The following is a 17,122-nucleotide window of genomic DNA, read 5'->3' as shown; positions in this document are numbered from 1 at the left end:
GAGGTGGTAGAAGAACTTTATGCACACTTTATGAGGCGCCCAAACTTTATCTTGATCTCCAATTTTTAGTCTAAAGTATGCAAAGTATACTTTTTTCACAAAGTCTGTAATATTCTGCTGTTGCCTCAACATTGTACATTCACCACAGATTAAACAGAAACTGTCTGGTGAATTAATACAGTTTCACGGAGCCATAACATAATGGTTAAAGAATGACGAGCTAACATGAATTGCGATGAAAAAGTGTGAACAGACTAAAACCAAGAACCTGATGATGATTCGTGCACCAGTGTGGCATGCAGGAGAGAGCAGCTCTGTGTCTGTACATGAGACGTCACAGTGCTGGCCACGCCCCCTGCACTGACCGGGGATGCTGTTATCTGCCCTGTGTCTCACTCCCACTTCTACCCCTTCTACCATTAGAAGCACAGACTTAAAACTTGCTTAGCTTATGTATATATTGCTGACCATCAGATTTACAGTGCTATATTTTTTTTACATAACTCAAACAAATCCTTTAAGGTTTTTTTGGCATTTTATATCTTAAATGCACTTATGTGAATTAATTAATAGTAATTTGGACTTTAAATTTGGTTAAAAACCCATAATATAAAAAAATACCAAAAATTTAAAAAAAATTGATAAATTTGAAGACAATTTTGCATGTTGTGGCAAATCATGATGTCTTGGAATTTTTTCAATATTTTATTTGTTTCAGCACACCAAAATACATGGAAATTAGATGAAAATAATCAAACAGCTTTTTAGTCGCAGACTTATGAATTATGGCCCCTTTATGACCTGTGGACTTCAACTCCCAGAATTTCTGAGTCAACCATGCTGGTTCAGGAATTCTGGATTTGAAGTCTCCAGGTCGTAAAGGAAGCCATAGTTGGCCACCCCGCTGTAGAGAATAAATAAACAAACAATAAATAAATAAACAAACAAACGCATAGATACATACGTACATATATACATACATAACACCATAATTGAAATACAAATAATATAGTGAACAGAACTGAAAACTTTCATAATTTTTACTCTTTGAGGACTTATCTCAACTGGACTCCAAGGCTTGAGAGAAGAATCAAGTCTGAACTGTTTCTTAAAGGCATTTAGGCTTATGGGCAGAGGTGGGCTGCCACCGGTTTGGACCAGTTGTTACATTATGTGATGCCCACCTCTGGTTATGGGCCAATCACAAGCTGAGGAAAAGATAGTTCCAAAGAGCAGGAGCTGCCATAGGGGAGGTTTGTCGCCAGGATCTCATAAGATGACATACTTAGAGTGAGTTGTGCCTTCTTGCCAGAACATGTGGAATATATACCTTGGGATCAGGCAGTCCTGCAGACAAAACCTGGTTTTATGCCAGGGAGATATGCTGATTATAACCATATGCTGTTAATAACCAGCATTTTGAATTGTACCCAAAAATCTAATATAAGCTAATGTAGCTTGTGGAGTTAGAGGTGTTACATACACATAGCATAACTGCCTGCTACACATTCTGGAACAACTGAAGTTTCTGAATGATCTTCAAGGACAGGCCCATGAAGGCTGCAATAGTCCAATTAGGAGGTGACCAAGGCATGAATGACCACAAGGAGAGTCCCTAATTCAAGATTGACATACAAGTTGTGAATATCTCCCTAGCCACAGCTGCCATCTACCGCTCAAGCAGGAGCTATGAGTCTAGGTGCCATAGGTTTGCAACCCCTGATCTAGGAGGACCCAGATGTTGCACGGAATCTGAGTGTAAGCAGAGCAATCCCACTCAGACCCAAGAATGAAGTTCTCCAGTTCTAAGAGCCAAGAGGCTCAAACTCACAGCCACTTAAGTCTTAGAAATGATGTGGCAGTTCATCCCGTACTTACTATCTCCTCCAGACACTGGAGTAGAACCTTGACAGCTTCCCTTCGATTGCTGGGGACAGAGATGCACAACTAGCATCAGAGTACTGATGATACCGTATTCTATGCTGATGGATGACTTTCCCCAATGGCTTTAAGTAGATGCTAAAAAGAATTTGTGTTCCTGATCCTACATGTATTTGCCTTCCTCTCAGTCCATCTAATTTGGATTGCTTTGGGTTGGGTCTTTGGAGTTGACTATTGCCAGATCTCCACTGTCTGGTTCATGCCAGATGAAAGCTCATAGCCTAGCCCTGCAAAGAAAGGCATTGCATGTGGAAGAGAAAGGAGACAGGAGAAAGGAGAAGGGAGGAGGAGGAGAAGCTACTTCAGAACTAAAATGATTATTTGATCCCTCTGGAAATCATACTAATGGGAGGGGAATTATAGTAAAGGCAATCGAAACACTCAAATGTATGTTTGGGTGTTGAACCTTTTCTCTCTTCCATAATAGGAAGCTTGAAATACAAGCATTCTTGAACATTTTAGCTGTGCAAAACAATTACTTTTCTTTAAAAACAAACCAACACTCCTTTCTTAAAGAAAACCAATATTAAAATGCAGTGGATTTTTTTTTTAAGGGCAGGATCGAATTTCACAAATATTTCCTAATGACCCAGAAAAACTCAGAAGTTGGTTTACCCTGTTTCCAGGATGCTTTTCACAGAGACGAGGAAGGGAACAGTTAAAGAGTTATCAAAATCAAACAAGTGATGAGCAGAACTGCAAGAAATCTGCAGTTCTGACAGCTTTAGGGTGAAGCAAAGTATTAGTTTTTTGTGTCGCTCTGCTGCTCTCTAGCGATCGGCCGGATTTTTGCAGCCAAGGTTCGTTAACCCTAAGAAATAAGAAACGGTAACTAATCGTGTGGGACCCAAATGATCATTGAGTCTGAGGTCGTAGGAATCCTTTCTTATTCGCTTCACTCTTTAGGCTGTCTACTGTCGACCTCACCCCATTCCTAAGAGGTCTTTAAGGGGCGTGCATAAGTGCACCAGCATGCCTACCGTCCCTGTCCTAATATTCCCTTGTATTCGTATTCATTTCATGTATTTATAATCAAGTTTATGCATATATGTTATCTAATCCATGCTTGACGAAATAAATAAAATCAAAAATAAAATAAATAAAAAATAAAACAAATACAATAAAAAAAATCTACTCCCCTCCCCCTGTCATATAGCAAATCACCCAGACACAACTGGTGCGTTATATATTCGTTTTTCTCCGATTGGAAATTTCTGGTTCCCAAGTTAAATTTCCATTTAAAATATCAGTAATCCAGTCGGGAGCTCGAAGGACTTTCTATGGCTCAGGGCTCCTTATGACTCAAAGGCCGGGATCTCAAGAGACCGAGCCAACCTGTGAGGTTGAGGAAGATGCGTTTGGTTTTTCCCGCTGACAACGCGCTTCCCCTTTAAGACGCTCGGATCGAACCAGGAGTCTCCCCGCTTTCACACCTTGGGTGGGAAAGGGAGGCGGGACCTCTCGCCTCTGATTGACGGCCTGCCAACCTCAATGGAACGTTGTATATCCGAACGGGAGAAAAAGGCTTGCCGTCCAATCGGGAAGCGCGCGGGCACGCCGCGGAATGCCCAGGAGCCAATAAGAGAGCGGAAAGAGGACGGAACATGTTGCAATGTGTCTAACGTGGGCTTGAGTTGGGCAACCGACGCTCGGGGGGACTGAAAAGTGACTTTGCGGACCGGGGAGGTGGGGACGCGAAGGTGACTGACTGGCCGCTTGCACCGGCGCCCCGAGAGGATTGCTCGATTTGGCTTGGCTGCTCCCGAGCGGGGCGCGATCAGTGCCCGAGGAGGCGGGAGGAGGAGGAGAGCCAGCAAGGAAAGCCAAGAGGGGAAAGTTGCGGAGGCGGAGATAGAGCGAGCACCGCTTCGCCCGTGCTAGGGAAAGGTGTCGGAGCCTCCGAGGAGGAAGAAGGGCCAGGCATCGGCGTTGCTGTCTCCCGCTGCAAAGCTAGGGTCTCTATACTCCGCTGAGCTTTCGGACTCGGTCTCCTCTTGCAGCGGTGGAGGCGAGAGAAGCAGCAGGGGAAGAAAAGAGGAGGAACTTTTTGGGTGCGTGGAGCTTTTCCCGGGCTCGGCCCAGGCGCGGCAGCCTGCAGCCGAAAAGATGCGGGCTCCCTTTTCCCCAGCACAGGACCCAGTCCCTCGCTTAGCCCGCGAGCAGTAATCCCGGAGGGGATCTTTAGCAGCTTCGTGCCGGGGCCAAGAGCTTGCTTTCTTCTTCCCTCTCGGCGTTGGAGACTCTTAAAATCCTGCTGCGTGGAAGAGCCGCCGCTGCGATCCCTTTTGCGCCGGGATCGGACCCCGAGAAAACTGAAAGGAGTTTTGCCGGCGCTTGGACTGAGGTGCCATGGTTTAACCAAGGGCTTCTTGGAGGCCTGCTGACCTCGGAGCCAAGAGCTCAGGTCTAGGAGAAAGAAAAGCGGGGAAAAACAACACGAGTGGGAAACCCCCCCCCCCCCCCCCGCTAAACTTTGGCTGGGTGTTTCCACTCTGTGCATGCTCTTGGTCCCCGGCTTTTCCACAAGGATACAAAATGGCGCTGTCAGGATGGGGAGAGAGGAGGTCTTCACTCCTCCGAGATGCCTTTTGGACTCTGCTTTTGATTTTCCAAATGTTCGTGGAAATGGGCTCTTGCGTGGAGTATGACTCCAACTGTACTTGGACCGGTGATCTTTTGGACTGCAGCAACCGGGGACTAGAAAGAGTTCCCCTGGAACTGCCCACCTGGATAGTTCATCTGTAAGTGTCTCCTTTGCAAAGTCTAGATTGTTTTGGATAGGCATGCCAGATTTTTTTTTTAAACTCTGCCTTATGTGTGAGTGCTTTTTCCACTCCAGGTCTCCATCCCCTTCGTGAAGGGCAGTTTTTAACCCTTTCTTCTTTGCAGGGTGTGATAACAGTGCCTTTCCTCTTCATTGACATATCTAGTTGTAGCTAGTTGCTGAGCAACTAACTCTGACATCCCTTTGGGGGTAGAGAGTTCTCACATCCTCAAAAGAGAGAACCCAGAGGGAATAAGAAGCTGCCCATTCCCCTTCTAGTTACAGTATTATAGACTCTCTGCAGAATGAGATGTTTTAAAGGGGACACCTCACACCCCCTCATTCTTCAAACTGTGGGTGCAGGTTTGTTGTAGAGTTCCTTCTTCATGGGAGCCTAATCTGCAAACTCATAATGTTTACCTTCTGTCCTCCCTAAGTTCCCAATTGAGTTTCTCTTAGCGGTAGGTATATACACAGTACAAGTTGCTTTGTTCAACATGTGTCTGTTCTGAAAGGTCCTATATTCCTGGTTCATCCTATAATCCTGTGAAACCTGACTGCTTTGAACATGTCTGCGAAGAAAAAAAATCATTCTAATTAATGATTGAAATAAGCATTGAAGGTGGTCAGGTAGGATTAGTTTATTAGAATTATTTTAAAGTCAAACAAGATTGGCAGGTTGGAAAGCTCCTTGTTTTTATATATCAATGCCCTCTTAAATTTCACTTATAACAGCTCTAGTTAAAACCTAAGATTAGGCCCCAGGAAACCCCATGTTGTATATGATAAGAGCTCCTTAAAATTACTGCACAAACTTAGGAAGCTCATGATTGTCAAATGTAGGGGTTTATAGAAAGTCATCTGATTATCGTAAGAGTGTAATTTGTATATTGTATGGATACAGCATTTGATTTCAGATATAGATTTTTTTAAACCTGATATAGGCTTTTCTGCCAATCTTTAGTTATTCAACTTTTTCTTCTGAAGGGATAAGATTATCTCTTCTTTCATCTTTAATTCAGTGGTGAAATTTAAAGGCAATTGGATAAATGCTGTTTGCTTCTACAGGACAAAGAATATTCTACTTTTATAAGCCACTTCTTTATGCTTCCTAAGGAATTAATAGTTGCAGTCCAAAGTGAAGAAAACTGATTTTTTTTGGTAGAAAAAAATGAAATGGTTTGCAGATGTAGGCCTTTCCTTTGGTTGCTGCACACTGGACCCTTGTTATCTGTTAAATAGTTTGATGAGTCTCAACTTAGTAATTACAGGACTTAATTCAGGATGTCCTGAGATTGGGGATCCATATGGCTATCTTATAGTTCAGGTGTTAAAATATGGGGCAATAAAACATGTTTTTATCTAAGCTGGTGATTCAGATTCTCTTCATACCTCTTATGTACAAGTATTTCCTTTTTGGCTGTAGATACATTTTCTTGGAAGTATGTATGATTAGGACTGCAGTTTTCCTATTCTTTTTAGGCAGAAAACTGCTCATAAATGTGTATGGATAGATAGAACTTCATAAGTAGATCAAAAGATCTAAATTTTGATTTATTAAACATTAAAATTATCCCTGGAAAATGATTTTTTTCATTGCTGCTTGTAATAACTTTCTTTTAGCAGAGTTAGACAACTTAAATATACTATACATGGATCTGGTATTCTACTTAAAGAAGTTAGAGCACTTTAACATACACTGTAACCTGAGAAATGTCAAATTGCCTTAACAGAGTAGGATATATCTGTGCCTAGATTGAAACCTACGGGCAACCCGAGAAGCAGAATTAGGACAAAATCACATTGAGATAAAGAGATGTCCTTATCTGTCATGGAGAGTTTGATACCTAACCAGACTTAAACAATGATTTAAAAGCTCTTTTCATGAGGGAAAAAAGATAGCCATTAAGATACCGAAGCTATAGCTTGCAGCTCACATTCTTGAATAAAATTCTACCCTTCCTTCTTTGATGTCTACTTTTATTGATGTTATATAAATTACTAGGCCATATAAACCATTCTCTTTGCATGAGAGTAATGAATTAATGACTTCATATCCACTGCAATTGTGGAGTGATTTTTAAACTAAGATTAATGGGATTATAATTGAGCTGCCAGTCCCTAGAGTGTAATATTGCCTATCTCAGTATTATCTAACCCCTATCTCAAAGAGTTATATGCAACAGACTTTCCACATATATAAAAGTCTGAATGGAGTATACCTCTTATACTCCGCCATCAGAGATCAGGAAGTGGTTGATCTTTTGATTGTGTTAACCACAACAGTGATTACTTCCTACGGCTGATTCTTGTAATCTGTGAAGGTTTTGTTTTAAACTTTCATCTAGAAGCCAGCAATACTCTCCCTCGCAGTGCATGTTTGCTATTTAAGAAGGTTAATTGCGCAGAGTTAATGCTGTGCTACAAGAGGACAGATGGGTGGCTTTTTGATGTGTGCCAACTTTATTTTGGTTGTAATTTTAGGACTGGTAATTCATTGCCAGTGTTGCTTAACTGTGTGTATTGTCTGACAAGTAAGATACCTATAAAGTAAGGAGGATATTTTTATGAAGACAAGCTCCTTTAATTTTATTACATCATGTTTACATTAACTCATGCTTGGATGCCCAGTTTGTTGATGACAGTAGTCTCCTACTGTGTGTCTTCAGTATTGTGGCCGTGGTCTTTGTTTATTCCTGTGAAAGTTTCACTAGGATTGTGCGTACTGGCTAGTAAACTGTGTTTTAATCAGCGTTGGAGGCCTTTGTATCCAGTTTGGACCAGAAATATGACATCACCTGAAATAAACTTTCTGTGGGTGGGTTCATGCATTACACAAAGCTGTGGTTTACTTAACAATAGCTGTAATTTCTTAGGTTCACACACGTGACTGATATAAACCATGGTTTATAAATCATGATGGCAGAGTTCACACAGACAGCAAATCACTCTATAACTTAAGGTCTTGCATGAAATCAGTTTGGGCATTTGAAAAAGAGGCCCTTTGCTTGGGGAATAGAATTAGTCTTTGGGGGTCTCTTTGATTTTAGCTTTACTTTCACCTTGGCATAGTTATGATTTATTGTTTCCTTCTGGATTTGTAGCCCTATATTTATGTATTAGTTTTGTACGTAGAAATCTTATTCAGAGAGAATCAGTACAAAGTTCTAAGCTTTTACAATAAGCAACAATTCATTTACATACACATAGTACAAAGTGGCTTACTTTAACATGAAACTTTAGAACTGTCTTGCATTTAAAAACATGGGGAATGCTTTAGTACATTAATTAAAGGTACTTACATTATTTTGTAAGCCATTTGTGCTAAATGACATTGCTTGCACTTTATTATATTTATGTGAACGTAATATCGTGATGGCGAACCTATGGCATGCATGCCACAGGTGGCACGCGGAACCCTCTATGCGGGCATGCAAGCCATTATCCAGCTCAGCTCCACTGCGCATGTGCACACTCCTCCAGCTGATTTTGGGGTCTCTGCCGCACATTTGGGAGGTGTGCACATGTGAGGGAGCACAGGGGGGGGTGCAGTGTGCCCTTCACACCCTGTTTTTGGTCCCAGGAGGCTTCAGGGAGGTCTGCTAGGCCCAAAATGGGCTGCAGGAGGGAGTGCTGGAGTGTCCCGTGCACATGCATATAAGGCGGGGCCCACAAGGGGGAGTGTCACATGCGCATTGCATTATGGGTGTGGGCACGTGAGGACAAAAAGGTTAGCTATCACTGACATAGAACATAGAATCAAAAGGCTGGAAGGTACCACAGTGGTCTTTTAGTCCAACTCACTGCTCAAAGCCGTCGATCTTATACCATCCTTGTCAAACAGTGGTCCATTCTATTTTTGAAAACCTCCAGTTAATGGAACACCCACAACTCCAAGAGGCAAGCGATTCCATTATCATTGTCTGAAATTTTCTTCTTACTATTAGGTTGGATTTTTTGGAAAAAAAATATCAGTTTGTAAATGCAGAGATGTAACACTCTGGAAAAATGATCTTTGCTCTCTTTTTTGTCACTGCAAATTATGCTACTGTACTGTATCTGCTTCTTTCTTATCAGAGCAGTTACCTCTATCTATTAGTTACCTCTATCTTGATAACTTGAAGATCTGTGGACTTCAACTCCCAGAATTCCCCTTGGCATGACATGCCAATAGCTTGGTACACAGATCAAATCTGGCTATTGTGGTTTGGCATTGTTCAGTATATCAGCTTGGCCATTTATGGTTTATAAATCATGTTTTATAACTTAGTGTGTTCCAGGACCATCTTAATAGCATTATGGGCCCCGGGCAAAGCAATGTACTGGGACTCCTACGACAACTACTCACAGGAATAAAAATGTAAATGGTCGATAAAATTAAACATATATTTTAAAAAATCAATATTAATTTATATTAATGCATGTTAGTATTAATAAAAAAATGCAGTAAATATGTTGCTGTATTTATATGATACCAGGTGCAGGTTAGTATGGGGCCCCTAGGCTCATGCCCACGGGCAGATGCCCATCAGCTAGGCAAGTTTTGCTCCATTTTACAACCTTTCTTTGCCAAACATGTTAAGTGAATTTCTGTAGTTATTCGTAACCTGGTTGTCAAGTGAATTTGGCTTCCCCATTGACTTTGCTTTTCAGAAGGTCACAAAATGCAATCATATTACCTAGGACACTGCAAATGTCCTAAATATGAGCCACTTGCCAAGCTTCCGAATTTAGATCATGTGACCATGGAGATGCTGCAACAGTCGTAAGTGTGAAAAATGGTCATAAGCTACTGTTGTAACTTTGAATGGTCACTAAATGAATGGTTGTAAGTTGAGAACTACCTGTATTAGAGAAAGCTAGTGGACATTCTTTCATTTTTGTGTGAAGGACTGGTCCTCTCTTATGCTACACAGGCACAGATAGAGGTATATCTTCTACTGGACTTCACTATCTGTTTTGCCCCAAAACAAGATATATGGAGATGTTTGGATGAATGTTTCCTTGTCTGCATGAGCATGGCAGATTTATTTAGTGAGTTATAGGCTTGCCCATACAAATGGATTGATGATGCTTTTGGTTCAATGGGGTACATATTTCACAGGCTTCTATTGAAGTTGGGGACCGTAAATTTTCCACTGAGTCTTAGAATGTGACCCCCTCCTTAGTTACATTCAGGGAGACTTGAATGGAGTCTTCTGCTTGATTTACTGTGATGGGCATGTGTATTTATGAAATCATGCTACTGGTTTAAGGTACTGTAGATTGCTATTGTTGCTAGAAACATCCCAAAGCTCTAGAATCAAGATAGATGATAGAAGTATTGAGATTTTTAAAATTTGGGTCTTTAATTTTCTGAGAGATCATGATAAAACCTAAAATGACATACATATTTATTAAAGCAGAGTTCTTAGTGTTTAATATTGACCCACCAAAGATTGATGGGACAATCTCAGGGGTTTATGTTATTATTTGTAGTACTAATAGTTAAAATAGTATTTATTAAATTATTTTAATATAATGTTTGGGGGTTAATAGACAATCTAAAACTTCATGAAGTGGTTTGGGAACCTGTTCTAAAGTATGCCTTCATGGGTTGAAAAGGATCTATTCCTATGAAAATCTATTCAGGATCACAGCCTTAAGATCTGTTCAGGCCCTGAGTATAATTAAACAAGAATACGCCAATGACTTTTGTAAGTGACACTATACTTGTTCCTAGGATATCTGGTTTGGATTACAGCTTAAGTCTGCAGCTGTAGCCCCAATAGCATGCATAATAATAGGTTTGTGTGTCCCTATCATTTGAGTGGGTATGCTCACAAGTACATGCATTAAATCATTTTTATGGCACCCCAGTTTATGGTTATGAAAATCTATTACATTTGAATGGTTTATTTTTACAACTTAACATTTTCCAATTTCATGTCTTATCTTTTCTGATTTTTACTGCGATAATTTGTGACACTTGTTGACACTTGCTGCAGAATGGAGAAGTAGAAGGGAGCCAGTGTGCACAACTGAGGAAAGTCAGACGCAGAGTTCTCTTTAATTTGAAAATTAAATTTCACAATGCACAAAAACGTATTTTCTTCTGGACTACCATCCTGTTGGTTATGCACCGTTTTGCAATTCCGCATGCATCTTTGTCTTGTACAAATTCTAAAACATTCATTTTTTTTAAAAAAACCAATAGCTTTATTTTAATTAGCAGTTTTACTTGTTATTAAAATCTATGTGTGCTTTGACCTTTCTCTTCAAAAGCCTTTAAAGTTAGCCTTGGCTGTTCCACAGAGACAAAGCCTGAATGAGACCTGTATTATGGTAGTTGGGTTTAGACCAGATTGTGGGGCCCAGGACCAGCCAGATGACCTCCAGATGAGTTCTAAAAGGCCCTGTGAGAAAGGCTCTTTCTATAGATTTTTCAAGGAATGAAGAAAGAATATGATCTGTGCCTTGGTTATAGCACTTGCTGAATAGTTCTTATTAGCGCTTTCTGAAGCATCATTCAATCTGATGGATTTTGGGATCTAGGAGCAAACTTTGGGATCCTCTTCTCTTGGGAAACTTTTTGTAGCCTTTAATCACTCTTGGCTTTTCCCTCCCCACAGTGATTGCAGTTTGAAATGCAAGGGCCAGATACAAAGGGAGTTGCAACTCAATAGATTCAGAACCACTTACAAAGGGGAAGTTTGAAAGGTGAAGAATGAATGGGCTTGAGTGAGAGTGTGCTAAGGGAGGAGCAGTAGGGGTGAAGGACACATTTTTCAGGGAAACAACCTTTTTGATAGGCAGCTGAATTATTCCCATATATGCCAGCAAATACCTCTGTTCTTATAAATGCGTTCATTTCAGAATATGGAAATGCTCAGGGTTGTTTAGAATTGATTTTTTTTTTAAAACAACAACACACATTTTCCCCATCCGGATGTTCAGTCTTCAGAGCAAAATATGTCAGAAACATATGTATTCTGTAGAACTGAATGGATGCCAAGGAATGTAGGAGTTGTCACTTTTGGATCAACCTCAGAGGTCTTTTAAGATCAGCTGCTCCTGCATCCATTTAGAATTCTCTAAGAAAAAACTGATTTCCTTTTATTTCCTTATTTTTGTATCCATCGTATCCAGGAAGCATAGCTCTTGTTATGAGGTTGTCTTCAAAGAATTTTAAGTCCATATCCTTAAGAGCATGCAAGGCTGAAAAGGGCTGAAATAGTAGATGTCTAATATGATTGTGTCATATCACACGTCTTCACCACAACTATTATTTGAATGTAGAGGAAGAGCAAAGAATTTTGCAGGAAAAGAAGAAAAAAATATTTTAAGTTGGAGTTAACAGAGTTGCAAGTAATTATTTGTCTTAGCTATTTTTACTTCTAATCAGTGAGTAAGTCATAAATATTACTAGGCAACTGGGCTAACATAAATAAAATAAAGCAGACTATTGCTTGCAAAATTAAAGATAAATCCTAAATGTAGAAGAATTGAAGGCTGCTATTTTTTGGTGTGTTGCTTTTTTCTTTTTTTCTGGTGCCCTGTAAACTGAGTAATTTCTCTGTTTCAGTTCAAACTTGGTAAACAAAAGGAGCAATGTAGCTTTCCCCCAGTAGTTAACGAAATATAGAATTGATAAGCATTTTTTTTCTCTATGTATTTTGGGGATATGGCAAGTTATGAAAATCCAAACAAAACTGGGTATAATTTTATGAATGTGTCTTAGCCATACATAAATAAGCTATTTGAGGAATAGAATAGAAAGAGTAGAGCAGAGCAGAGCAGAGCAGAGTAGAATTCTTTATTGGCCAAGAGTGATTGGACACAGAAGGAATTTGTATCCGGTTCATAAGCTCTCAGTGTACATGCAAGCAACAAGTGATTTCTAAAAAGCATTTCTATTCTATTTCAGTATTTATATTATAGACTGTCTAAAAGGTCTCCAGACAACAAGAATTCTTTGTGTTTCTTCTATTTAACTTCCAACTTGTTGCTTTTCTTGAGGCTACTTCTAAAATCCCAAGCATAGCAAATTAGGTGTCCTCTCAATTGAGAACTTGTGCGAGATATTTGGAGACAAATGATTTTACCAGAAATAACTGAAACTATTGTACAAAAGAGGGCTTCCTGGTAAAAGTTCTAGTTATGGTGTAAGATGAAGTAGAATTTCTATTATACAAAAACTTGAGCAATAATAAATAGATCAACTTTTTTCAGGTGCCCTCTATTGTTTTTTCTGCAGAAAGCTAACATTAGCTACTTCGCGGGAAGCTGATGTAACAACAGTGTAACTATGCATGTGAGATCACAGTAGTGATTGTAAAATGACTTTTCAGTGGAAGAAAGTACACTTACATAGATTAGCTGTGTATATCTGCTTTATAACCTAAATATCCAGAGACTTCCAACCTGTTGTTTTTCTTGACGCACTTTATAGTAGAGCAGAGTGTTGAACTTGAAGATAAGTTTATCTATTGTTGGAACATAAATGAGAAAGATCCTGGCTTCTGTCCTAAAGCATTTAGAGGCTAAAATGCTGTAGGTGTGGATCAGAGGGAGAATAATAAATGGGACTATTTGATTGTCAGTTATGAAAGAAAGTTGTTGAATGAAATGGTAGAAGCTCATATTGCAATTCGTATCATCACTATTTTGCAAATTTTGACCCTTCATTCATACATACGGTACATTTTTTATAGCTGCCCATTTTTATCTATATGACTCTGGGTGACTTTACAATTCTAAAATGGCCTTATGGACCAGGAACTTCTTTTTGAAAAAAGGACCTTTTTTGTGCCTGTGTTTTCATAGCTTCTGTGAGACTTCATGGGGAGCATTGCTACACCATTTGGCTTCTTGGCCCTGTTGTTTTTAGGCTGCTTGGCACCTCTGGTGTAAACATAACTGAGGAAGTGATTTCGAGTAATTGTGGTTTAAGAGTTGTATGGGTGCTTTTCTTTATTTCCAAAGTTGTAGATTGTCTTGTATTAACTGTTTTATTAATTGGCTACTCTCTTGTACACCTTTATATCTACATATATCTCATACATATTAGGAAATGTGAGCAAGCCACATTCAGAATTTAAAAATTGAAATGCCTGGTGATCTGCAGAAAAAAACTTTTTTCCTGGAAAAGTGTAGACAAAAGTGTAGACAATGTAGACAAAAGTGCAGATCTAGTGCGAAAATAATGAATTACTCTAACATGAATGGATGAGATTCAGCACCACTATAAAAAAAAAATACGCTGTTCAGAGATTGGTAGAAATCAATCCCTTATGAATTACAAATGTGTCTTTTAAGTTGTTCCACTGAAGATGAGCAAAATCCTGGTATGTGGACATCTGCTTCATTACTAATCATTCTGTGTAAGCCCATACAAGAATAATTTCTGTGTTAGCCCATTCAAGCAGTTCAATTCAGTGCAAAAGAGTAGCTTTTATAACTAAGGACGGTACACAGTTCGAGTGCCTAACCTCTTACACATGAGTGTTTTCTCGGATTACATAAAAAGTATAAATGGATCCAGTGACTGTATATTTCACTTGGCTTTGGGGGAAATCTGCTCACAGTTCAAATCAGTTCTAGCCATGGGCTCTTTTAACCTAAAAATCAAGCATATTCAAGTCTACCAATTAAGGAGAATATTTGTAGCTCAGGTTTGAAATGAGGGTCCTTGGTGCTCTCTGAGCTTGTTTGTTTGCTAGTAACACTGATGATGTTACCTAGTTAGGGTAATGAAACGTCTACAAGAAAACAAACAAGCTCAGAGAGCATCAAGGACCCCGTGTATTGAAGTCTGTAAAAATCAGGCACTGTGTAATATATCATAGGCTTGCACAAATAAAATATAAACAAGTAGTCCCTATGAAGAAAAAGTGAACTATAAATACCCTAAGACAAATAATACTCTACAGCAGGGGTGTCAAACTCACATCGTTACGGCGGCATCACATGACGTATTGTGATTCCCCCCCCCTTTGCTAAACTACTTGTGGGTGTGGCCAGTATGTGATGCATCTGGCCTGCGGGCTGCGAGTCTGATACCCCTGCTCTACAGGTTATTCTGGCTTTATGACCAAAATTGGAACTGCCAACTCTGTCACTCAGTGATGCAGACCTCAAGTAAGATGTCACTTACAATTGCACTGCCAACTTCTCCATTGGCTTTACTTATTGGAAGCCAGCTGTGAAGTGTTCAGTTGGCAATCATGTAACAACAGGATGCTGTAATGGTTGTGAGTTCCTGCTGGTTGTGAAGCCCCTGAATCTTAATTACATGATTGCAGGGATGCTGCAGTGCAGGTTGTACAGATCATAAAGTTACTTTTTCAGCACCATCATAACTTTTAATGTTTGCTAACAATTTGAATGTTTGATGACCATGCAGTCAGGAAGTGAGGATACCTATTATAGCTTTGGGTTTACAAGGCAAATTTATCAATAATCGTCATGATTGTGAAAATACATGTGAGCTAGGAAATTGTCCTTAATTTTCATTGTCAGATTAAGTTTTGATAGAAATCTATAGCACAGTGTTTAATGTAATTATTTATTTAGTATCCACCCAACCTGTGTTAAATGGTGGACAACTCCTCAAATTATTTCTTGATAGTAATATAGTAATATTAATACTTTAATAGACATTTAAAAGCCAGAAAAAGTCAGAAAAGAGATAACCCAAACAAAAAGAACATACACAACAGGTTTACAAATTTTGTAAAATAGAGTAAAAAAATTGAAGTGCTGCTTGTTTGTTACTGTATAGGAAAGTGAACAAACCTTTATTAAAATGTAGTCGCTATTCAACCGTTAATACTCAAAAAGGTAGCTAGTATGATAAGTCAGAATAAAGAACAATGATCTAGGAAGTTTTATCTTTAATAAATCACATATGACTTAATTGAATTGTTTTAATCCTTTTTATGTATTGTAGGATTGCAAGAGTTGGTCAGTGATACAAGCAGCACATAAATAAAATAAATGTGATTCTGTCATAATTTTAGAGCTCAAGTGATCGTTGTTGTAATTTTAACTATGGACATTTTTGTTTAAAAATATAAACCTCTCACACAGCTCTCTGGAAGCAAGTATATTCCAATTATAAAGAAGATCACTGATTTTACCCTTTGTTTCTTTCGGATCCCAAAATGTACAGTGAGATTTATCTGTTGTTTTTTTTCCTGAGTGCAGAAAACCAACAGTGGAAGGTTTTTTTCCACCAACAGTGAAAGGTGGATTAGGAAGCTGCTGATCTGCAAATACTATCAGAAGTAATAAAATGGATAGCATAGGAGAACAGCCTGGTTGGAGGCCCTATGAAATACAATCCTTCAAATGGCTTCCAGTTGTCCAAACACAACTGCTTCTCCCTCTTTGTGCATGTATGTGTATGAGAGTCTGGCTCATTAGCCAACAAAAAGGGAAATTGAAGAGAACTGGCAATGGATGGAATTTAGCCCACTGCCCAGGCAGCTTAAACCTCTGAAAGTCTGTTTTTATTGCACAGGTTCGTATTAAAATAGTTGGCTTTTGTGTCACTAAGTGATAGAAGCTGTGTCTTCTGTGGATCTGGTAAAAAATCTTAATGATTAAGTGTATTACTTTTCTGAAGATTGTAATCTTCGGGACATTTTTAAAAAGTATTCCGTTGCAACGAAGGTTTTTAAAACTGTAGTAAACTTTGCCTACGAATCGGCTAAGAGTCGAACCCTGCTCCTTCTTCATGAATTTGAATTTTCTTCTAGCCCACCTGACTTGTCTTCTGGCTGTCGTTAGTAAATTATAAAAACAGGTAAAATGACAATTTTTCCATAGCTTTTCCTATAATGGAGAACATGTTTCCCCATTTGCTTGGAAATATAAAGCAGTATATTATTATTGGAATGCAAAGAGCTGCTTAGATTCACTTACACCACATCATTTACAGGAGGGTCATGTAATAGACTTAGCATCTTTTACAATGACGTCAGGGTTGTCTAGTATGGGTGGCATTGAACTTTTTAAATATGGTGATGTTTGGAGGGACTTAGGAAAAGTAGTATATAAATTGTCAATTGAGCCATTTAATAATCTCTCCCATTGAACTTATTTTTCCAGTTTGGGAACTTCAAGAAAAAATAGTTTTCTGAAAGTCCCTTCCAAGCTTTCTTTCCCCACTACAAAAAACAAACAGGGGAACAGGCAAGGTAAGCTAGAGACAAAAAATGATTTGTTGAATTCCTATGCCATTGAACTGCAACAGGCAACAAACAGCCAAAACAAAAAAACCCATGACAGCATGAATCGATAAAAATGTACCACAACAAATAACACAGAGCTATTAATACATTAGGAAAATCTGGTTCCATTTGACACCGAATCCAACTCCAGACATTCTCCAGAAGAGTAGACTTCCCTTCCCTTTGGAAGTCCTATCACTAA

General features: G+C 39.1%; 1 protein-coding gene across 1 annotated transcript in view; it reads left to right on the top strand.

Moving 5' to 3' along the window:
• The first annotated feature begins 4,400 nt into the window (after positions 1–4,400).
• Positions 4,401–17,122, top strand: part of LRIG1 (leucine rich repeats and immunoglobulin like domains 1) — a 146,120-nt gene continuing 133,398 nt past the window's right edge. The window contains exon 1 of the mRNA XM_087708851.1: positions 4,401–4,682. Coding sequence (XP_087564977.1) covers positions 4,477–4,682 — 206 coding nt within the window. The 5' untranslated portion in view covers positions 4,401–4,476. The remainder of the gene's footprint in view (positions 4,683–17,122) is intronic.

The sequence above is a fragment of the Thamnophis sirtalis genome, unplaced genomic scaffold (genome assembly GCF_051295495.1).
Source record: "Thamnophis sirtalis isolate CommonGarterSnake01/CBP01778 unplaced genomic scaffold, rThaSir2_p1.2 scaffold_3, whole genome shotgun sequence".
In the NCBI taxonomy this organism is placed as follows: Eukaryota; Metazoa; Chordata; class Lepidosauria; order Squamata; family Natricidae; genus Thamnophis; species Thamnophis sirtalis.
The sequence above is the reverse complement of the archived record's forward strand: the minus strand, read 5'-3'. Positions and strand labels throughout refer to the sequence as shown.